The sequence below is a fragment of the Bufo gargarizans genome, chromosome 3, assembly GCF_014858855.1.
Source record: "Bufo gargarizans isolate SCDJY-AF-19 chromosome 3, ASM1485885v1, whole genome shotgun sequence".
In the NCBI taxonomy this organism is placed as follows: domain Eukaryota; kingdom Metazoa; phylum Chordata; class Amphibia; order Anura; family Bufonidae; genus Bufo; species Bufo gargarizans.
Window position 1 is genome coordinate 309512178 of NC_058082.1, and position 25054 is coordinate 309537231.

The 25054-nt window shown below is 40.8% G+C and overlaps 1 protein-coding gene across 1 annotated transcript in view; it reads right to left on the reverse strand.

Annotated features, from left to right (window-relative positions):
• Positions 1–19383: 19383 nt before the first annotated feature.
• MYOM3 (myomesin 3) overlaps positions 19384–25054 on the reverse strand; it is a 151091-nt gene continuing 145420 nt past the window's right edge. Inside the window, exons 34-37 of the mRNA XM_044286798.1 lie at positions 22997–23033; positions 20620–20642; positions 20031–20086; positions 19384–19731 (exon numbers count right to left, since the gene is read on the reverse strand). Of these exons, the coding sequence (XP_044142733.1) occupies positions 19447–19731; positions 20031–20086; positions 20620–20642; positions 22997–23033 (401 nt within the window). The 3' untranslated portion in view covers positions 19384–19446. The remainder of the gene's footprint in view (positions 19732–20030; positions 20087–20619; positions 20643–22996; positions 23034–25054) is intronic.

Consider the following 25054-nt stretch of genomic DNA (forward strand, 5'->3'; position numbering starts at 1 on the left):
TATATATATATATATATATGTTGTGATATATATCCTGTTCATTATCACTGTATTTACATGGCTCTGTGGAAAGGGTTTATGAATACTGAGAGACTGTTAGGGCTTTGATTGAGAAGCTGGTCATTTTCCACATCTGCCATAGGGTTTAAAGAAGACCATGTTTTGGAGGGGAAAAACCCAGACTTGTTTACCACCATGTTTTGGAGGGAAAAACCCAGGGTTATTTACCACCAAAAAGCAGACAGTCTGATCTTTTAAATGTCTGGTTTTAGCTATGTTGTTATGTCTGGAAACTTGTTCTTGTTTGGAAAACCTGCTGTGTCATTGCCATTGAGTATCATTGAAGCTCTAATGTAAATCTATACCAGACGGGAGCTGAAAAAATGTGTCTGTTTGTGCTGAGCTTCTCCACTCCACCCCTCCCACTAGAAGGTTCTAGTCTAGCAAAAACTGTATATAAGGAGAGCAGTCAGAGCCCCTAGTGTGTTGCAGTTAGGCAACAGTGTTTGGAAGAGGAGATTCTTCCAGACCACTGAGTGACCAAAAGAAGATGCAGAGATGGGGATACGCTGCCACAGACCCTGAATCACCAGCCTTGGACCAGGGTACCAGCCTTCTGAAGAGAAAGAGGGACAGCTAGCTCAGGCCTTTTCTCATCATCAAACACTTCATCTGCCAGGGTGGAGACTGGAGAATCCATCCCAATGCCTCATCTGTATTGTTTTGTACCTGAATTTCTCCAGTAAAGAAGCACCCTGGTTTACTGCAGACCCTGACTCTCTGGACTTATTTCCCATTGGGGTGCACCACGCCTTACCATCTCTCCCGGAGAACAGCAACACATGGTGACACCGCGACTGTGAGCAGGGGATCTAGTGTAGTGTTGGGGCCAGCCTAAACCAGGCCACTGCAGTGGTAACAAACAGCTTGTTTAATAACACACTGTAGTGTTGTTATATGCTGTTCTTTATTTGGGAGAAAATTCCACCAGTGTTTATACACACGGTGGTATTGGAAGAAGCAGTAGTTTGTTTTTGACAAGTAATTCAAAAAGTATCCCTTTGGGTGGAGTACAAACGCATTTGGTGTTATTTTAATGAAGAAAATGTGATATATAAATACATATATATATATATATATATATATATATATATAATATTTGCTTGAAAAAAGTCCCAGTAAAAGGACTGAAACATTGCATGGGTGAATAAAGGATAAAGGACAGATTTTTTCACCATATGGAGGTGTCCTAGAAGTCTTCTATCTATAAGGTAAATTGGTATAGTAGTGGCAGCAGCACTGAAAAATAATGGACAAGGCAGGAGATGTTTGGCTGGGTAGAGGTAGTAATAGTGGTAGCAGAAGCACAGTGTGGAACATTATGGACAGTCAGGGGATGTGTGACAGTATGGCAACAGAAGCACCATAATGAACATGATGTACAAGATAGGAGATGTGCCACTGTGTCTAGGCAAAGCAATAGCAGCACAGTATGGAACATAATGAACAGGCAGACACCGGCAATGGCATCACTGAGCTGGTGATAACTAGCCAGTCCCCATTGTCAGCAATGGCAGATCTATTCATTATATCAGCTAGAGGTGATATGGATCCATGCCAGATTAATTTTCACAAATATGTTATCCACACTTTGGTGTGACGACTATGCCACCTACCTACTGAATACACTCTCCATCAGCCCACTGGAGTCTGTACAAGACAGTACACCAATGACAAACTGGGACAGTCCCTGCTATTTGACTGTCCCACAAGTCCATGGGGCATGGATCAGGGCATTTAAGGGAGAGAGGGCACAGTCCAGGTACACCTGAACACGGTTATTCAGGTGGTTGTAATCTGTTTCCTGTCTTGTGTCAGGTTGGTTACAAAACTGTACCATCATGCTCAGCAAACTGTATTGGCTTTTGTTTCTGCTACTTGTTGTAGTGGTAGTGCTGGCAGAGGTGGTAGTGAGGTTAACAGGGAGTGGATAGGGGCCTCCTGGCATGGCATGAGGTCAGCAAGTGTCTGCTCAGCAAATGCTACGTCAAGCTGGGTACAGAGCATGTTCTGGTAATTGCAATTTTACTGCATAAGGAATGCTATAAAACAAAACCTATAAAAATGTGGCAGAGTTCTGTGGTTTTTTTTCCAATTCCACACCATGAAAATCGAAACCACAAAAATGGAAAATCGCCATGTCAGGAAGGGATTTACACCACCAAATTTATGAGGTGCCATGTGGGGAGCATGTGTTGTATTCCGCAAATGCAGGGCAACTATAATTTTTCTTCCACTACATTTCTCAGTTGTAGTTGGCAGGAAGATTTTCCAACCTCATGTGCTGGAAGTTTGTTGAAAGGATCTACTACTCTTCTAGTAAAATAATCTTTTTTACATTGCTTCTGATCGTTGCAACAAATTTTAAACTATGCTTCATTCTCACAATAATTTTTTTTTTCAGACTATGCTTTTGTCACGCTTCGGTGTGGGAGGAAAATACCACACCGAGCATAGGAGGGAAGGGGGAAACAGTGAATTAGGCCTGAGAACTAGGGAAGGAAAATGGACACCTCCTTGTGAAAACCCTAACCAAAATCCTGATTGACTACCAGTATGAACAGACCCCAAAGGTAGTCAAGTTCATGCACAGGAATACCTAGAGTCCTATCAAGCCCTATAGGACCCTGGTACTAATAGCAGGGACGAGACAACCTGTTCCTCTAAAAGGAAGGACGAACAGGAGTCTCCTTCAGGCCCAATACAAACAATAAGTAAATGCAACACACAGAACCCAAACAAAATACAAAAGGGAAAGTAAAGACTTAACTTCAAAGGAGCAATAGAAGCACCAGGAACTCAGCCGAGATCCAACCACAATCTATCCAATCTATACAAAGCACAGCATTGTGGGAGAAGCAACTATAAATAGAGAATGTTAAATGACCCTAATAGCCACACCTGGGGAAAGAAGGTGTGGCAAGCACCAGAAACAACACAGACGTCATTTGATCCAAACGGAAAATATGTCAGATCAAACCACGTGTTGGCAGTCTAACCAATCATCTGCCACCTGTCGCAGGAACGTCTTTGACAGCTTTGTTCTCACTTTCAGTTTTCTTACTAAAAGCTAATAGGCTGACATTTCCCATTCTGTAGAAATCACATTTCATCAATTAACTCATTATCATCAAAGCAAGATTAGGATATATACAGGCACATCTTAAAAAAAATTTATATCATGAAAACTTCATTTATTTCAATAATTAAATTCAAAAAGTGAAACTCATTTATTATATTGATTCATTACACAGAGAGTGTTCTATTTCAAACATGTATTTATTTTAATGTTGATGATAGGTCTTACACCTAATGAAAATCCAAAAGTCAGTATCTCAAAATTAGAATATTGTAAAAAAAAGTTACATTTTGTTGAGTCATGGTTTCACTCTAATCAACTAATCAACACAAAACATCTGCAAAGGTTTCCTAAATCTTTAAATGGTCCCTCAGTCTGGTTCAGTAGGCTACACGATTATGGGAAAGACTGCTGAATTGACAGTTATCCAGAAGACAGTCATTGCTAAAGAAGCTGGCTATTTCCAAGCATATTAATGTAAGATTAAGTGGAAGGAAAAAGTGTGGTAGAAAAAGGTGCACAAGCAACAGGCATAACCACAATGATTGTCAAAAAAGGCCATTCAAGAATATGGGGGAGATTCACAAGGAGTTGACTCTGGCTTGAGTCAGTGCTTCAAGAGCCACTACACACAGACCGAACCAGGACATGGGCTACAACTGTCACATTCCTTGTATCAAGCCACTCATGACCCAGAGACGTCAGAAGCGTCTTACCTGGGCTAAGGAGAAAAAGGACTGGACTGTTGCTCAGTGGTCCAACGTCTTGTTTTCAGATAAAAGTACATTTTGCATTTAATTTCTAAATCAGGGTGATAGATTCTGGAGGAAGAATGGAGAGACACAATTCAAGTTGCTTGAGGTCCAGTGGGAAGTTTCCACAGTCAGTGATGGTTTGGGGAGCCTTCTCATCTGCTGGTGTTGATCCACTGTGTTATATAAAGTCCAAAGTCAGCGCAGCCATCTACCGAGAAATTTTAGAGCACTTCATGCTTCCCTCTGCTGACAACAGCTTTATGGAGGTGCTGATTTAATTTTCCAGCAGGACTTGGCACCTGTCTACACTGCCAAATATACCAATACCTGGTTTAATAGGCACAGTATCATTGTGCTTGATTGGCCAGCAAACTCGTCCGACCTAAACCCCATAGAGAATCTATGGGGTATTGTCAAGAGGAAGATATCAAAGCAACCTGAGCTTCCATAACACTTCAGCAGTGCCATAGGCTGAAAGGAGCCCTGACCAAGTATTGAGTGCATATACTGTACATATTTTTTGGTAGGCCAACATTTTTGTATTAAAAATGATTTTTTTTTAAATTGGTCTTAACTAATAATCTAATTTTCTGATATACTGACTTTTAAGTTTTCATTAGCTGTAAGCCATAATCATCAACATTGACTGAAATAACTGCTGGAAATACATCACTCTGTGTGTAATGAATCTATATAAATATTAGTTTCACTTTTTAAAAATTTAATTATTGAAATAAATTAACTAATTTATGATATTCTAATTTATTGAGATGCACCTGTATAAATAACACAGGTCCACCATTCACAATAGGTGATGATCACAGCTTATCTACTCATCTTTACACAGTGACCCCTGCATAGATCAGAGAACATGTCTAGAAAACTTTTTGATAGACGTCAATTAGTCATCTGTCCATTTTGCCTTTAGTTCATGTGGATGCTATAAAGCATATACTATATGGACAACAGTATTGGGACATCTACACATCACATCTACAGGAGCTTTTTTTTTACATCTTGTTCGTGCACAAATGGATGAGGTGAGTGTGTTTTTTTTTTAACACTATTTCAGGGAAAATTGATTCGTTACCACAAAGCACGAGGAAATTCGGCTTTGTGGCAAATCAAATTTTCCCTGAAATTTGTATCAAAGTCCACTTTGGATACTTCGATTCGCTCAACCCTAATTGTCATTTTCCCCAAACTCTTCCCACAAAGTTTGAAGCATACGATTGTCAAAAATGTTTTGTTATGCTGAAGCATTAAGATTTCCCTTTACTGGAACTAAGGGGCCTAGGCCAGTGGTCGGCAAAAGTGCGGTTCGCGAGCCACAAGCGGCTCTTTAGAACCTTCAATGCGGCTCTTTGGTGCGGTTGGGCGGTGCTCAAGCTGCTTGCAAAATGTCCGTCATGCGCCTCCTGCCCCGTCTGTCTGCTCCTTCCACTTTATGAATGAAGCAGGCAGGCGGGGCAGGAGGCGCATGACGGAGGGTGAGATGTCACGCTGCGCACAGCAGCAAAAGGGCGGGCAGTGGCACTCTAGTTCGGCTGCCCACTGCCGGCCATGTGAGGAGTGGTGGAGTGGTGAAGAGGCTGCCGCTCAGGAGACTTGGAGCGAAATGTCCTGCAGCAGAAAGGTAGGAGCTGCCCCCTGTGTGTGCACAGTGCCGGGCACTGCATCGGCCCCGCCGCAAATGTCCCTGCCTCCTCCCTTCCCCCCACTAATACATTACTTTACTTACTAGAAGGCACTTATGGAGTATATCTGTGGAGGGCACTTATGGGGGATATCTGTGGAGGGCACTTATGGGGGATATCTGTGGAGGGCACTTATGGGGGATATCTGTGGAGGGCACTTATGGGGGATATCTGTGGAGGGCACTTATGGGGGATATCTGTGGATGACGCACGTATGGGGGATATCTGTGGATGACGCACTTATGGGGGATATCTGTGGATGACGCACTTATGGAGATATCTGTGGAGGGCACTTATGGGGGATATCTGTGGAGGGCACATATATAGCATCTTATGCTATATATGTGTCATCCACAGATATCCCCCATAAGTGCCCTCCACAGATATCCCCCATAAGTGCGTCATCCACAGATATCCCCTATAAGTGCGTCATCCACAGATATCCCCCATAAGTGCCATCCACAGATATCCCCTATAAGTGCGTCATCCACAGATATCCCCCATAAGTGCGTCATCCACAGATATCCCCCATAAGTGCCATCCACAGATATCCCCCATAAGTGCGTCATCCACATTACCTCCATATCTGCAGACAAGTTTAATAAAAGTAAAAAATGATAAAGATAAAATGAAATAATAATCAAGATCCAAATAAAAGAAAGTACATATAAAAGTATGTGAAAACACACTCTGGGCTCATGCCCACGAATGTAAGGGCAAATAGCGGTCCGCAATGCACGGACACAGACCATGGGGCAGCTGCATGAGGATCGCAGACCCATTCACTTGAATTGGGTTCGCGATCCGCATCCAACTGCCCGCACCGCAAAAAAGTAGCGCATGCTGAAGTCAATGGGTCAATGATGCGGGCTGCACACGGCCGTGTGCAGCCCGCATCATGGACCCATTCACTTCAATTGGTCCAGGACCCAGGATATGAGTGCTACAGTGTGCTTCCGTGGTGCTTCTGGCTGTGCCTCCGCACCGCCAAAAAGTTGTGTATGCGGCCTGCAATATGACAACGGCGGGCACATGGTCGTGTGCATGAGCCCTAATAGTCCTCACTGGTACTGTTGACGCAATGTTTTAGGTTTTAAAAATGTGGCTCTCAAAAGAAATTTCAATCGTGGTTTTGGCGATATTTGGCTCAGTTGACAAAAAGTTTTCCCACCACTGGCCTAGGCAAACCCTAAAAAACAACCTCGTAGCATTATCCCTTCACCAAACTTTACAGTTGGCACAATGCAGCCAGGCAGGTAACATTCTCCTGGCATTTGCCAAACCCACACCCATCCTCGAGACTGACAGATAGAGAAGAGTGATTGGTCACTCCACAGAAGACATTTCCATTGCTCCAGAGTCCAGTAGCGGCATGCTTTACACCATTCCATTTGATGTTTGGCATTGGGCTTGATCTAAGGTTTGTATGCAGCTGCTTAACCATGGAAATCCATGCCATGAAGCTCCCAAGGCATAGTTTTTGTGCTGTTGTTATCATCAGAGGAGGTTTGGAACTCTGCAGTTATTGAGTCAGTGGACCATTGGTGACTTTTATGAACTATGGGGGTCATTTACTTAGCCGTAATACACCTAAATTAGGTGTATTTCAGGCGCAAATGGCAGCGCAACAGTTAGTTGCGCCGCTATCTGCAACTTTTCCCCCGCTTAGGCAAGGTCTAAAAAAGTGGGTGTGGGCCTGTTTTATGCATTGAAAATGATCTAAATGTAAGACGCTGGATGGCCGAAGTGATGAAGAGGCCTGCACGGAACCACCGCCAGCTATGGGCCTTAATTAAGACCCGCGTCTAAAAGGACAATGTACCTCAGCGCTTGACATTCCTTCTCTGTAACTTCATGTGAATGTTCACTTTGTGCCTGAGCTGCTGTGGTTCCTAAACTCTTACATTTTTTAGTAATGGCATTCACAGTTGATCATGGAATATGTAGGAGGGAAGACATCATTTCATAAATTGACGTATCGCAACGGTGCCATCCTATTACAATACCACACTGAAATCCAGTGAGCTCTTTGGAGCAACCCATTATGTCTGGAGCTATGTATGAAGCTACAATACCAACAAACTAATGGTTGTAATGACATATTCTCACTACTTATTGACACTAGTATTCCTGACTGATATTTAATATGCTGAAAGTGACACATGGATACAGCACTTGGGATGCTATCAAATAATTTAGTTTGTTAAATACATCAGAATGGATGTTCTAGAAATTTGCTGTTACATAAAACTTTAGGCTTTGTGATTGAAGTACAGATTACCAATCTTACAGGCAGCATGATAGAAACCACCAGACTGAAAATGTAGTAACTGATACGTTGGACTTTTTTGAATGGAGTCTAGGTTACTCACCTTTAGGAGCAGCTTGTGACATGCAAAGTTCAATGACCGCTTTCAGTGAAAAGACAAGGTCACATTTCTGCAATATTAAAAGTACTGGGTACAGATCTCAGAATGAGCTTTTTACCCATTGAAATCTTATTTCTTTTTTTTTTTTACTGAGGACAGCCAACATTGTTTATATAGAAAAACAGATCATACATAGTGGTTATTTATTCAGAACACCTTAATAAACATGTCCTTGCCCTGGTATTCCTTTTCTCCAAAAACAGTGCTCTGTCATCTGTATAAGGACTAAAGGGATATTGATCAAGATTGGCGCTTGACATCCCCTGTGGTGCTGGAGGATGCGCCTAATTTATGACGAAGAGCACACCTTGTCATAATTAGGCACATCCTCCTACAGTCTGTGTGCTTAAACAGAGAGCTCTGAACTATCGTAGATTTCTTTCATCATTTGCACCAGAAAACTGGCGTAAAAGAAGATACATTTGTTGGGGCGGATGATCACGCCCCTTCACACCCTTGCCATGCCCCTTCCCAATCTTACCATGCCCCTTAACGCTGGGTTCACACCTGAGCGTTTTACAGCGTGTTCCTACGCGCTGTAAAACGCACAACAGGCAAGAACCAGTGATTTCCTATGGGAATGGTTCTCACCTGGGCGTTTTACAGCGCGTACGATCGCGCTGTAAAACGTCCGACGCTCAAACAAGTGCTTGAGCTTTTTTTTGGGCGTTTGTCGCGCGTTCCCGCACATAGAAATTCGGAAACGCGCGACAATGTGTGAACGCCAGTCTCTGTATGCGCAATTGTAAACGCCCATACAATCGCGCATACAGAGCGCTCGTTTCAGAACGCTCAGGTCTGAACCCAGCGTAAGGGAAAGTGGCGAACGCGGCGTAAAAGCCAAGAGATGCAACAATTTATTTATTTTTTTAAAGTTGCAGTATGCGACTTTTTAACACCGTTTTTCAGGAACATGGGAGATGATTAGTCTTCTTTCTGCTGTCAGCCAGACTATTCAGAGAAATGGAGGGAATGAGATAAAACAGCTACTTATGTTAAAAAAAAGAAAATGACAAAAAATGCTAAAGTACCGCAACACCTAAGGGGACATTCACACGGGCGTATCCGTTTTGCGATCCGCAAATCATGAATCCACAAAATATAGATACAATATAGATACTGTCCGTGTACATTCCGCATTTTTTGCTGTCTCCATTGAAAAAATACCTATTCTTGTCTGCAAAATGGTTCTATAGTTTGTGTTTCGTCTGCACAGGATGACATCTGTGTGCTGGCCACATTTTTTGAGGCCCCATAGAAATGAAAGGGGCAAGATGCAATTCGCAAAAGAATGAGGATCAGATGCGGACCGAAAATATGGTCTACAGTCATAATTAAATTCTAATTTTCTACTTCAAAAGCTGATATTAAGGTATACAAGAATATCTATTAAACTAATCTAGGGTTATTTAAATATCCAGAATAACTAGTCCTCTTGAAAAAATAATTTTTCTAGAGGTCTTAGTTATGGAGTCACTTTAGAAATTGAGATATTCCTGTACTTTAAAGAGGACGTTATTGACAGTTATATTTTAATATATTAGTGTACAGCCCAAATATGCACCAGAAATAGACCATTTTGTAACTGTATTTTTTATATACTAAGTTTAAAGCGTCATTGTTAAAGTATATATTTTTTCTGCAAATCATATTACAAGAAAAACTTTAAATGCTCATGTCTAGATGCCTTAGTTTCTTAACCACTTCCCGATCGCCCATAGGATATAAACGTCCTATGGGCGGTTGTTTATCTCTAAATGGACATTCTAAAAGTCCATTCATAGATGGCAGCTGCACACTAATCGTGCAGCTGCCGAGCGGGGGGCCTGCTGTCAGTGACAGCAGCAGGGCAACCCAGAGAGAAGGCAGGGACAGTTCCCAGGTGTCCCTGCCTTCTAGATCGCTGTATACACAGCACTCAACGAGCTATGCGCTTCCTGTCCCGGCCCGGTGTTCATGCTATGCGCTTCCTGTCCCAGCCCGGTGTTCATGTGACCGCCGGGGCCAGGAAAGTGCAGGAGCTGTCGGGTCTTCCACAGACCTCGATCAGCGCTGCACTGAGGCTGTACAGCACTGTATAGTGCTGTACAGCCTCTCTGGGGGTGTATTTCCACTGTAACTGGGGCTACTATGTCAGCCCCAGTTACAGGAGAAATAAAAAAAATAAAAAAAGTGAAGTTAAATGTCCCCCAGAGGTCTTGTATGAACTTATGGGGGACGCAAAATGTAAAATAAAATAAAAATGTTAAAAATAGAAAGAAAAAAATTGACACATTTGGTATTGCCGCATCCATGATGGCCGGCTCGGTAAATATATCCCATGATCTATCCTGTCCGATAAACACTATAAAAAAATAAAAATAAAACCTGTGTCAAAAAAAGCAATTTTTGTCAACTTACTTAAGAAAAAGTGCAACACCAAGTGATCAAAAAGGCAGGTGTCCTACAAAATGGTACCAATAAAACTGTCACCTCATCCTGCAAAAAATGAGCCCCTACATAAGAAAATCACTCAAAAATTATAAAATCTATAGCTCTCAGAACATTAAAGAGACATTAAAACATCATTTTTTGTTTCAAAAATGCTTTTATTGTGTTAAAGTAAAATAAATCAAAAACGTATACATATTAGGTATCACCGCGTCCGTAAAAACCTGCTCTATAAAATAATCCTATGACCTAACCCCTTACATGAACACCCTAATAAAAATTAAAAATAAAACGTGCCAAAAAAGCCATTTTTTGTCACCTAACATCACGTAAAGTGCAACACCAAGCAATCAAAATGGCGTATTCCCCCAAAATAGTACCAATCAAACCATCACCTTATTCCGCAAAAAATTTGACCCTAACTAAGACAATCGGTCAAAAAATAAAAAGCTATGGCTCTCAGACTATGGAGACACTAAAACTAAATTTTTCGGGTTTCAAAAATGCTATTATTGTGTAAAACTTAAATAAATAAGAAAAAGTATACATATTAGTTATTGCCACATCCGTAACAATCTGTTCTATAAAAATGTCACATGACTGTGAACGCTGTGAACATAAATAGATAAAAACTGTGCTAAAACAAACAATTTTTGGTCACCTTGCCTCATAAAGTGTAATAATGAATGATCAAAAAATCATATGTACCCAAAACTGGTACCATCAAAAAACGAGCCCCTGCACAAGATGACTGGCAAAAAAAAAAATGGCAATCAGAAAATGGAGACACAAAAACATAATTTATTTAAAAAATGCTTTATTATGTAAAACTGAAACAAACAAACAAAAAAAGTAGACATATTTGATATCATTGCGTCTGTAACAACCTGCTCTATAAAAGTAGCACATGATCTATAAAAAATAAAAACAGTGCCAAAACTGTTACCTTGCCTCGCCTCACAAAAACTTAATATAGAGCAATTAAAAATCATATGTACCCCAAAATAGTACCAAAAAAACTGCCACCTAGTTTTCAAAATGGGGTCAATTTTAGGTAGTTTCTACTGTAATCTAAATGGCATCTAAAAACCAGTTCAGCAAATTCGGCCTTCCAAAAACTATATGGTGCTTTTTTTGCGCCCTGCCATGTGCCCATACATCGGTTTATGACCACATGTGGAGTGTTTATGTAAACCTCAGAATTAGGGTAATAAATATTAAGTTTTGTTTGGCTGTTAACCCTCGATGTGTTAAAGAAAAAATGGATTAAAATGGAAAATCTGCCAAAAATTTGAAATTTAGAAATTTAATCTCCATTTTCCTTAAATTTCTGTGGAACACCTAAAGTTTTGAGTAACTTGAGGGGTGTAGTTTTTACAATGGGGTCATTTATTGGCGTTTTCCACTGTGTAAGCCTCACAAAGTGACTACAGACCTGAACTGGTCCTTAACCCTTTCATGACCAAGGGTCATTGATGCCCCAGTGTCCAGGTCAAAATTTACAAATCTGACATGTGTCACTTTATGTGGTAATAGCTTTGGAATGCTTTTACTTATCCAAGCCATTCTGAGATTGTTTTCTCGTGACACATTGTACTTCATGATAGTCATATATTTGAGTCAATATATTTCACCTTTATTTATGAAAAAATCCCAAATTTACCAAAAAGTTTTAAAAATTCCCAATTTTCCAAATTTCAATTTCTCTGCTTCTAAAACAGAAAGTGATACCTAATACAATATTTATTACTTAACATTCCCCATATGTCTACTTTATGCTGGCATCATTTTGGAAATGTAATTTTATTTTTTTAGGACGTTAGAAGGCCTAGAAGTTTAGAAGTAATTCTTACAATTTTTAAGAAAATTTCCAAAACCCACTTTTTAAGGACCAGTTCAGGTCTGAAGTCCCTTTGTGGGGCTTACATAGTGGAAACCCCCATAAATGACCCCATTGTAGAAACTACACCCCTCAAGTTACTCAAAACTGATTTTACAAACTTTGTTAACCCTTTAGGCGTTCCACAAGAATTAAAGGAAAATGGAGATGAAATTTCTAAATTTCACTTTTTGGGCAGATTTTCCATTTTATAATTTGTTTTTCTTTAACACATTGAGAGTTAACAGCCAAACAAAACTCAATATTTATTATCCTGATTCCGCGGTTTACATAAACACCCCACATGTGGTCGTAAACTGTTGTACGGGCACACGGCAGGGCGCAGAAGGAAATAAATGCCATACGGTTTTTGGAAGGCAGATTGTGCTGGATTGGTTTTCTGAACGCCATGTTTTTTATTTTTCTGCCGATCATCTTGTGCAGGGGCTCGTTTTTTGCAGAAAGTGTTGAGGTTTTTATTGGTACCATTTTTGGGTACATAGGATTTTTTGATCATTCCTTATTACACTTTATGGGGCAAGGTGACCCAAAAATTGGCTGTTTTGGAACAGTTTTCATTTATTTATTTTTACAGCGTTCATCTGAGGAGTTAGGTCATGTGATAGTTTTATAGAGAAGATCGTTACGGACGTGGCAATACCTAATATGTATACTTTTTCTTATTTATTTAAGTTTTACACAATAATAGCATTTCTGAAACCAAAAAAATGATGTTTTAGTGTCTCTATAGTCTGAGAGCCATAGATTTTTTATTTTTTGGGCGATTGTCTTAAATAGGGTATCATTTTTTGCGGGACGGGTTTACGGTTTGATTGGTACTATTTTGGGGGTCATAAGCCTTTTTGATCGCTTGCTGTTGCACTTTTTGTGATGTAAGGTGACAAAAATAGCTTTTTTTGGCACAGTTTTTTTTATTTTATTTTTATGGTGTTTATCGGACGGGGTCTATCATGTGATATATTTATAGAGGCGGTCGTTACGGACGCGCTGACACCTAATATGTGTATTTTATTTTATTTTTTCATTTTTTTATAGGAAAAGGCAATTTATTTGTTTAATTTACATTTTTATTTATTTACTTATTTTCTCTTTTATTATTTTCACTTTTTTTTATCAGTTCCCTCTTGGATCTTCAAGATCCAGTGGGGCTGATAGTTGTACTATACTTTGCAATGCTCTTGTATTCCAAAGTATAATACTTCCAGATGTCCTGTAGGTGGCAGCACTGGACACCTTTCCATGGCAACAGGACGCTTTTGCAAAGCGTCCGGTTGCCATGGCAACCATCGGGTGCTGCAATCACAGCGCTGCAGCCCCGATGGTGGAGAGAGGGAGCTCCCTCCCTCTGTTAACCTCATGGATGCCGCAACCGCGGCATCTATGGGGTTACAGGAGAGTGTCAGCATAGAGCTGACACTCTCTGCTGATGGCGGCGGCTCAGTAATGGAGCCGCCGCCATCGCACACAGCAGGGGGATCGGAGGGCAGCGCTGGAAAGGTGGGGGGGGATCGGGGGTCTACAAAATGACTGCATGGGTAGGGGGGGATCGGGGAGGCTACAAAATGACTGGAGGGGGCGGGGAGGGGGCGGACCACATCTCGGCAGCTAGTAGGAGTTGAGCTGCAGGCGGCACAAGGGGGGGCACAGACACAGATCAGAGGCACAGATCGGCAGGGGGGGGGGGTGTATTACTCGAGGACACATTACCTGATTTCATGCTCTGGTCTGCAGATCGCAGATCAGAGCATGAAACCGGCATTTTAACACTGCCGCGATCCGATTGGTTAGTCTGCACAGACTAACCAATCGGATCGATTGCCGGCAAGGGGCCACTCTGATTGGTCCCTTGCCGGCATTACTGCACTGTATGCTGTCCGTGACAGCATACAGGGCAGGGGCAGAAGCTTTAATCCAAGCGCTTTGCAGCGCTTGGATTAAAGAGCTGCCAGAACGTTTATATACGTGGTAGCTGCACGGGGTATGTGCAGCTATCACGTATATATACAGATTGCAGTCGTGAAAGGGTTAAAAAGTGGGTTTGGGAAATTTTAAAGAATTTTAAAAACATTTTAAGAATTGCTTCTAAACTTCTAAGCCTTCTTAAATTTTTTTTAATGACATTTATAAAATGGTGCCAACATGAAGTTGGGGAATGTTAAAAAATAAATATTTTATGAGGTATCACTTTCTGTTTTAAAAGCAGAGAAATTCTCATTTAAAAAAGTACAATGTGTCCCGAGAAAACAATCTCTGAATGGTTTGGATAATTAAAGCGTTCCAAAGTTATTACCACATAAAGTTACAAAATTAGGCCTGGTCAGGAAGGGGGTAAATGGCCTGGTCTGGAAGTGGTTAAAGGGGTTTTGCCTAGTTTTCAAGTTAGATCCTATCCACAGGATAGGGGATAAAAAACTGGTGGATGTCTGACTGCTGGGACCCCAACTGATCTCGATAATGGGGTACCAATCCCCTGTCTTGATGGGCATGGGACCCACTGCTCTATTCATTCTCTATGGGACTCTTTTATAAGACCTCTTTCACACGAACAATATGGATTGTGTCAGGATCTGTTCAGGAAAAAAACTGATGGTTTTGCACGTAAGTTCAGTAAGTCTTGTCTGCGATTCCGTTCAGTGTTTCAGTTTTTTCCGTGTGGGTGCAATCAGTTTTGGATGCGTTTCACGCGCATGAATAAAAACTGAACAATAACAATATTAATCTCCTGGCAACCATAATTGAAAAACGAATTGCACCTCCCTTTGCGTCACGTATGTGATCGGCACGCCGGTCGTGATATTTATCTACATAATAATTGCCACTTGCTGAAGTGAGACAACCCCTTTGAAGTTATGCAAAGTGGCATAGTACCCGCTTCCAAAACAGCCTCTGGCAGCGCTATAGACCACCCATATGTGCTGGTGATGTTACCGGGCTCACTGTAGCTGGCCAGCTAAGACCTGTCCTAGGTTGCTAGTATAGCTTATATGTCCAAAAGTTCAAAGATCCAGCTCCACTTCAGTAAAGGAATTCTTTTATTTTTGCTTGCGGTAAAAACACATCCAGTTTACAAAAAAGTCTTGTCTACGCTTTTCGGGCTATCATAAGACAATTCAAGCCCTTACTCATGACAACTTAAGACATTAAAAAGGCGATATTTGTAGGGAAGGTTGCATCTGTCTTCACTAATTGTGGTCACATGACTGCAAGCACCCTCAAAAAACGCCACACCTTAAACAACACTTCACCACAGGAATTTATGTTCAACACCAATTTTTCTTTTTGCAGATATCGGGGGTGTCGATGTGGGCAAAGTTCTCTCCCTCCATAGCCAATATTTTTATGGCATGGTGGGAGAGGAGCTTAATCCTCATCGACACCCACCCTTTTTGGCATTGCATCAGGTGGTATGGTCATTACATTGACGACCTGATCCTTGTCTGGACGGGCAATGTGACGGCCATACCAGCCTTTGGTTGTTACATAGATTCCTGTGTGGAGACCATCTCCTTTAGTCTTCATTATGACACACGGGAGATCTCTTTTTTGGATTTGCGCCTGAGAGGGGATCCTCTCACCACTAAAATCCATACGTCCACATACAGAAAGCCGTTGGCTGGCAATACTACTCTCCATGCCACATCTTGTCATCCCAAACATGTTGTAGCCAATATACCAAGGGGTGAAATAATTTGTGCAAGAAGGTATTGCACAGAGTTGAAAAGTTTCGGGATTGAAGCTGAAAATATTGCCCATAGATTATCTAAACGTGCCTATGCTGGAGAACAAGTGGCAGATGCAATACAGCAGGTGACGGATATTGAGAGGAGTTCTCTTATCTATCCTAAGCAGGAAAATCTGCCCGATAGTGATGAGAACCAATTGAGAGGAGTTCTCTCATCTATCCTAAGCAGGAAAATCTGCCCGATAGTGATGAGATCCATGGTACAAATAAAAATAGAAATAAAGAAAAGAATACCAAAAACAACAGAAATAAATTCATCAATCTATTTGTTACACAATATAGCATGGTGTTCACACAAATTTGTCATATCATTAAAAAAATTATTCCCATCTTAGCCTATGATAAGGAGTGGATCGATATAGTCGCAGATGGGGTTAAATGTGCAGCTAGAAGGGCGCCCACTATTGCCAGTTATGTTAGTCCCAGTTTATATCAGGAGAAGAAAAAAATCGCAACCTGTATGGTTAACGACTAAGGGGAGTTACAGATGCGGACATTATAGATGCATCTATTGCACTCATATGTCAGTCTCTACCACTTTTGTTTCAACCTCAAATGGCAAACACTTCCATATGAAATCATATCTTAATTGCAACACTACTCATGCGGTTTATTTAATTACATGTGGAAAATGCAAATTGCAATATGTGGGATGCGCCACTAATGCCATCAAGACCAGGGTACGCAAACATATTTCCGATGTGCCCCACCATGGCAGCCGCAATATATCTGCGGCTAGTCTGCACTTTGCTGTCTGCCATGGTGGGGACACGTCGGACCTGATCGTACAAGGCATTGAAAGGGTTGTAATGCCCAAAAGAGGAGGAGACCACAGAAGGAAATTACAAAAAAGAGAACCCTTCTGGATCTTTGAATTAAATACACGTCAGCCAGGGGGTTTAACTAAACGTCTAGACTTAATTTTACAACAATAGTTCATATGTGTAGAGTTTTTATAGCCTCCCATATTCATAAATGATTCCTTCAAACAACTTATTTCAAGCCAATATAACTCAAGTTTTTTTAAATTGATTGTATGTTTTTTTTTGTTTTCTGTGGTGAAGTGTTGTTTAAGGTGTGGCGTTTTTTGAGGGTGCTTGTAGTCATGTGACCACAATTAGTGAAGACAGGTGCAACCTTCCCTACAAATATCGCCTTTTTAATGTCTTACAATGTCATGAGTAAGGGCTTGAATTGTCTTATGGTAGCCCGAAACCCATAGACAAGACTTTTTTGTAAACTGGATGTGTTTTTACCGCGAGCAAAAATAAAAGAATTCCTTTACTGAAGTGGAGCTGGATCTTTGAACTTTTGGATTTGTGTTTGCCCGGTTCCTGATCCGGGCTTTCCGTGCTCACAGGTGAAGGTGGGGCAGGTGAGAGCTGCTGAACTTTCCTTCTCATATAGCTAATATGTCTATACAGCTAAACCTGCTAATAGCCGTAATACAGTTCCTATGTTTATGTGTTAAAAGACAAAAGCAGAGTTATTTACTGTGACATCATGTTTTGGATGTCATATATTTTGTGTTCACAGAAGCAGAAAAAGATAATATGCCTTTAAGATTCATTTTGTAATGTAAGGTAAACTCAGTGACACAGCAGAAACAACAGAAAGCATAGTGTTGCTGGGCAGAAGTCTAGACCAATCACAGCCAGCTTTTTTCACCAATCACAGCCAGCCTCACACACAGCCTGTCTGGGAATTCCCCCAGCTCCTGCTGCTAGAATCATTATTTACCAGAGACAGGAGCTGAAGAGACATTCACTCCACTGAGAGCTGAGTTTTATGGGAGCAAAAGGCCCATATAGGTATTTAAAACAGTTATATAATGTTCATATTGTTAGTATTGTGTTTAGAACTGTATACAGAACTAGATATATATGTGTTTACTTACATTTCCACCAATTGCAACCATACTGAGCCATTCAATCATACAATCCATACAAATTGCAAAAGCAAACTGCAATCTGCAGTAGAACTATTAGTTAGACCTCAGATATACCTCTCAGAGAGATCATAACGTGCTTAAATAACTTAAAGTGAGAGTATAGATACTCAAGAGAGAAATATATCTAGCATTTTATGTTGAATTGCAAGATTGAACAGTTGAACCACCATCTCATGCATACCACCATTCTGTGATATCTTTTCAACATGTGTTTTGTACATGGACTATCTACTGCGGAGGTGGCAGTGTTATATATGAAGAAAGTTGAAGTTAATAAATAAGTTATTTGAAGCATTTGGTGTGATCTTTAAACCTACAGTTTCCATAGAACGGCGCTAGAGGAATTACAGAGTAATAGACAGTCTGGTTGGACTAAAAGTCAGAGATATCAAAATTCTTCTAATGCCACAGCGCAAAAGGCACCTCATAGTGCTGCGCCTGCCATACTCGCTGCTGGGTGGAAGTCTCCGCTTAGCATAGTGAAGCCGGTATATCACCAGCACAAAACAAACACAGCCTTATGCTGCGTGATGCAAGGGATAGCATCGGAGCAAGGAAATGCTCCAATGCGCCACTCATATATAGTCAACGAATACAGAGCAGCTTATATCCATATTCAGTCCTGAACCCGGAGAACCCCTTTAATGTTACAAAAAAAAAAAATAACGGAGCAAAAACCATTACAGTAAATGCATTTTTTGTAATGTACTATTAAAGATGACAAAACAGTCTTTGGTGAACTGCATGTGTAAAAAGTGTTCCTTTTTTTGTTCATTTCAGTATTACTACTTATTTAGTATTACATCTGTAAAGAGAACAGTAATACTATTAGTAGTTTTTTAAGCATGGAAAATCCTATCGTTACTAAAGGCTAGTTCTATAATGTAATGGTAAATTGGCTGCTTGTCATACAGATGGTCTAGGGTTCAAACTCCAAAAGAGACCTGTAAAATAACATTTATTAAATGGGATCTACCCATATAGAGGGGAAGGGCCATATAGCACATATGCATTAGTATTTACTGCTCTGAAGTGAATATAAATCAGACTGATGAAGTCACAGATGCCAAATGGCTGGGCCCAAGCACCCATCCGCTTCCAGACTGTAACTGCAGTACCTCCAATACTGATGGCAGTCCATAGAACAGAAGCAGTGGGAATTGGTAAGGTATTACTTCTTTTATTACGTTATAACATTCTAAGCAATTTTGAATAAATGTACTTGGCTGGACAACTCCTTTAATTTTTGTGTGTGATATAAAGACCTTACTGTCAGTAGTGTCATATAATAAGCAGAAAGGTTTCCTCATGTTAAAATAAGGACATGGCAGATACAGATATACACAGCATCATTTCTTTATTGTGAGTTAGTTTTCAGCTACATAGTTACATGCAATTGTCTTTTAGGGATTTGGAGTTTTGTCACTTGTCTCCTTAAGTTCTTCTGGTTCTTCGCCATGTTTAAAAACACTCACAGTTACTTTCCCAACCTCTGACCCATACTTATTCTTCACAGTAATGCTGTAGTGCCCAGAATCCTCAGCACAGATCTTCTCTATGGTCAAAGTTACAATTGTACCCTTCACATCCAGTTTATACCGATCTTTCAAGACCACCGGCTTCTCATTCTTTATCCAGGAGACCTCAGGAGCAGGATCTCCAGATATATGACACGTTAAACACAGGGTCTAGAATTGAGAGGGAAGGTTTTTATTCTAATGGTATTTCTTGAAATGTATCACAAAATGTACTCTGTATTACTAAGAAAAAGTTTTACTGGGAAAGTAAAAAAACAGTACATATGTTATCTACGATATATACAGTAATGAGCCTCATGCAGAAAGTCCTAAATGCAATATGGTAAAAGAATAATATCTTAATCTGGTCATACAAATTAGATCTATGTTAAAGTGTATAAGGTCTACCAACATCTACTGCCGAGGGAGATAAAGATCAGGCAAGAAAATAAGTTTTTAGTGAACCATACCTTGTCCACCATTATTGTTGCCAGATCAGGAAGCCCACGGACCACTTTAGCACGATCTAGAGATATGAACCACAAATTACACAGTAAATCATACATCAGTTGATATCATACCAAATTGACACGAATGGATAAAAAAAAAAGAAATCAATGCAAACATTTTAGTGACAATCAAGATTTATGGCGGTCAATTATGTGTTATATACCCCACTTTTTGGCGTATTTAGGTCACATATTTTGTTGCAAAGGTGTTTTGCGACAAAATCTGTGACTTTTGCGAAGTGGTGGAAAAAGGAGGCATTGTGTGCGTGGTGAAGAGGTCAGGCTGTCCCATCCGTTCGGCCCATTGTGGATAGATATCAGCCAATTTAGCTGTGTATGACCAGCTTTAGGGCTCATGCACACAGCAGAGCCCAGTGTACATAGCCTGTATGGGTCATCAGTACGGAGCCATGCAGCCTGTAAGGATATATTTTCCTCAGAAAGTAATGCTCAGCAAATACGGGCTTATTCCCATAAGGTATTGCAGTCCATTAAATCACATATATGGCCAATTTATATGGTGTAAGAATTCCATAACCTGGTAACTTACTCTTTTCAATTACAGCAACTTCCCTGAAATAAATGTGATAAAAAAAATCTCATGAGACGTAGTTATAAAATGACAACATCTATTGAATGGAAGAACTGTAACACATTTATCATGTCAATATTGATTCTGAATTGTTAGTAAAGTCCTTTGTGTAGATGACACCTAAAATCACTTTTCACTAAATAACTATACTAGCTTTTAACAAAATACTGATAGTAGGAGAACAGCGTGGACTCCTTCTGTGATCTGTGGTGTGCAGCTGATGTGACAATTATGCCAAGGCTTGACGCTTTGTCTTACATATTAGCTAGCCAGAAGAACTAACTGAATCACTGCTTTCATACATGCCCCTATTTGAGACTAGGAAATCGCCCACTGTCTTAGATCTTTATGGTTCCATACCATATTGCATTTATTTCATAGTACTGTTTTGTTCTATGCCTAATATTGTATGCATAAAAGTAGATGTAACTAGTATTGAGCTGTGAATATCACATCAAGATTTTTAATTACAGGCATACTTGATACTATTAAAATTCACTTTTGATAAGACCTGACCTTAAAAGATCAAAGAATCATTCTTTGTCCATGTACATTGGCAAATTGGATTAATATAGCTTAATCAATAATTTAAGACAACCCGTCTAATATGAGAGATGTAAGTCAGATTCCAGAGACACCATCCAAAATAATTTTTTCCCATCAGCCGCTCATTCCCCTGGAACAGCTGTTAGTAGTATTACATGCCTCCATTCCGCTGCTTCTTGATAGGTCTTTCTGTTGTGGTTCAGAGGTGGGGACCCGAACAGGAGACCCCACCGTAAAGTTCACACCCTAAGGCTCCATTCACACGTCCGCAATTCCGTTCCGCATTTTGCGGAACGGAATTGCGGACCCATTCATTTCTATGGGGCTGCATGATGTGCGGTCCAGAACCAGAAATGCGGACCCGAAAAAAATAGAACATGTCCTATTCTTGTCCGCAATTGTGGACAAGAATAGGCATTTTCTATTAAGTGCCGGCGATGCGCGGCCCGCAAAATGCAGAATGCACATTGCCGGTGTCCGTGTTTTCCAGATCCACAGATCCGTGTATTCGCAAAACACACACGGATGTGTAAATGTACCCTCAGGCCGCTTTCACACAGTCAGGGTGCTGCCACATGTTGCGGCTGTGCTGTGTTTCGGCTGAGGCAAAAAAAATCACACAAAAAAAAGTTATGTGAATTTTACAACAACATACCTGCATTTGTAGTGTTTTTTCTTCCAAAAAGGGAAAACACGTGGGAAAATACACAATGACATGTAAAAAAAAGGTACAGCTACACTGCGACATTTGTAATCCACAAGTAAGTTGCACAACATCTCATGTACTGCATTTCAATAGTCTGGCAATGCGACATGCTGATACTGCAACGTGAGTCGCATAAAAAAATCCAACTTGTATGGATCCAACTTTCTTGTCGTGCGACACGTCACTGTGTAGCCCTAGCCTTGTTACTTTAATGTAAATCTATTTTGTAATTCATGTAATTTGGTTTTCCTGTGCGTTTTCCCTTTGCTGGAAGAAAATGCACCATGAATGTAGGGATGTTGTTGCAAAAACCAAGTTTTTTCTCAAAAATGCAGCACAGCCGTTATGTGTGGCAGTACCTTTATGCCTCATTTACATGTTCAGTGTTTTTACCAGTTATTTCCATTAGTGATGCCTTCACAAAGATGAGGTAAAATGGAAAGATTTGCACTTTGTGTTTTTAACCTGCACCTGATTTTGGCTTACTATCATACCAGCAGGCCCTTCTCATTTACCTTTTTCTACTCCTGTTTCAGGTGCAGCAAATGGTCTAAATGTAAGACAGTTAGGAAGCTGTCTTACATTTAAAACTAGCGCTGGATGCGGCAAAGTTATGGAGAGGGCGGCGCCTCCTCTGAACTCCGGCGGATCTTCCGCCAGCATAGGGGTTTATTAAGACTGGCATCTAAAACGCTGGTTTTAATAAATGAGCCCTTGAGTATACGGTCGTGTGCATGTAGCCTTAGACTAGAGAGAAATATTGGGGGAGATTTATCAAACTGGTGTAAAGTATAACTGGCTTAGTTGCCCAAAGCAACCAATCAGATTCCATTGGAATTTGTGTCCTCCTTGATCAGTTTAATTTCAATCTTTTAACAAAAATTGGTGAAGGCAGACAGCCCTTTTAAATGCGGCAATCATAAAGTCTAAAGTCTAAGTAAATTCACGTGCAACACGTATATACTTGCAATGATTTATTAATAGAATTATCTTATTTATCAATGCAGGTATCTTAAAATGCATGCCCCTTTAATGTATAGCATTGTGATCAGGTCTCTTAAATCAGAGGACATTAACACTTACTTGTATTTCTGGTGTTCTGCCATTGCATCATCAAATGCTGAAAATGAAGAAATAAATTATTTAAAGCATGTAGATATACAAAGTATCACTCCAGTTACAATACAAGCATTGCTTTGGCTGGATTTGGTTTAGGAAATGTATATAATATTTTTTTTACAGGAATATAGTAGAGTTGCTGTAGCCAACTTAGGCTACTTTCACACTTGCGGCAGAGAGATCCGGCAAGAAGTTCCGTCGCCGGATCCGGCAAAACGTATGCCAACTGATGGCATTAGTAAAACTGATCAGGATCATGATCAGTCTTAAAAATGCCTGATCAGTCAAAAAAAATGCATTGAAATGCCGGATCCGTCTTTCCGGTGTCATCCGGCAAAACGGATCTGGCATTTATTTTTATGACCTTTTTTTTTTCGGTCTGCGCGAAGGACGGATCCGGCATTCCGGTATTTTGAATGCCGAATCCGGCACTAATACATTCCTATGAAAAAAAATGCCGGATCAGGCAAGTTTTCAGTTTTTTTCACCGATGATAAATCCGTAGTATGCTACGGTTTTCTCTTTTGCCTTATCAGTCAAAATGACTGAACTGAAGACATCCTGATGTATCCTGAACGGATTACTCTCCATTCAGAATACAAGGGGATATGCCTGATCAGTTCTTTTCCGGTATAGAGCCCCTGTGACGGAACTCAGTGCCCGAAAAGAAAAACACTAGTGTCAAAGTACCCTTATTCCAGTTCTTAATTTTCTATAGATCCTACAGGGAAATTTCCCGGTGGGGCCGATGCCTAGGGATCGGCTCGAGCCCTCATCACGGTGGCTGGGTACCTAACGATCTGATGCTCTCAACATTAATTCATGCTAGGAGCATTAGGTACTTACGCACCTGGCCTGCAGCCACAGGTCTCCTCCTGAGCTCAACTGTATCACCGTCCTCAGTATGGTGATTGGGCAGCATTTTGTTCTGCACTGAAATATTTAGTTTTGCTGGAGCAGCATTTTGTGCTGCAGTACTGTATTACTGACCTGCCCAGTTCTGTTGTCCCTGCCTACTTGTATTGCCCCACCTTCTGTCAATTTGGACTCACCCACAACACAGGGCCTCTTTTAGGTTTTTTCCAGGTTCACTTTAAGTTCCCAGTACACTACCAAAAAGCAGTGACCTGTTTGGCTGCTCCTGGCCTCTTCTCTACCTACACTGATTTTGATAAGTTTTCCACATTATCTTTGTGACAAGACTAAAGGTCTCTTTAGACAGGATGATTATTGGGCACGAACATTCATACTTTCCTAATATTCAGCCTGTGTAAAGTTGCTGCTGATCACTGGCTGAAATTATCACCGATGCAGACATCAAAGTGTGATATTTGCACAGCAGACTGTGCTGTGTGAACAGGGATCTGCTGCCCAAAAACAAAGAATCTGTAGAGATCGCTTGTCCCCATGTAAATGCAGCCTTCACCACCTCTAATGAGGAGGCAATTATCAGGAATGAGTGGTTCATTCACAATAATTGCCTGCTCAGTTAGCTGGTGTAACTGGCTATAAGCTTAGAAGAAATCAGAACAGGAATAGATACCATAAAAAGCCTCACGCTCATTAAAACCTTCGGCACTGCTGAAAGATTTCTGGAAATCTTACACTTAGGCCTCATGCACATGACCGTTGTGTGTTTTGCAGTCCGCAAATTGCGGATCCGCAAAACACGGATGGCGTCCATGTGCGTTCCACAATTTGTGGAACGGCACGGACAGCCATTGATATAACTGCCTATTCTTGTCCGCAAAACGGACCACGGAACGGAGCAACGGATGCAGACAGCAAACAGAGTGCTGTCCGCATCTTTTGCAGCCCCATTGAGGTTAATGGGTCCGCATCCAAGCCGCAAAAACTGCGGCTCGGATGTGGACCAAAACAACGGTCGTGTGTATGAGGCCTTACAGTATTACTTCCAATGGCCATTTTTAGATTGGCAAGTTCACCGTGAGAAACACTCTCAGTGTGGGAACGTGATTTCCCATCCTGGACTTTGCTCATGGCATTATAATGATTTATAAT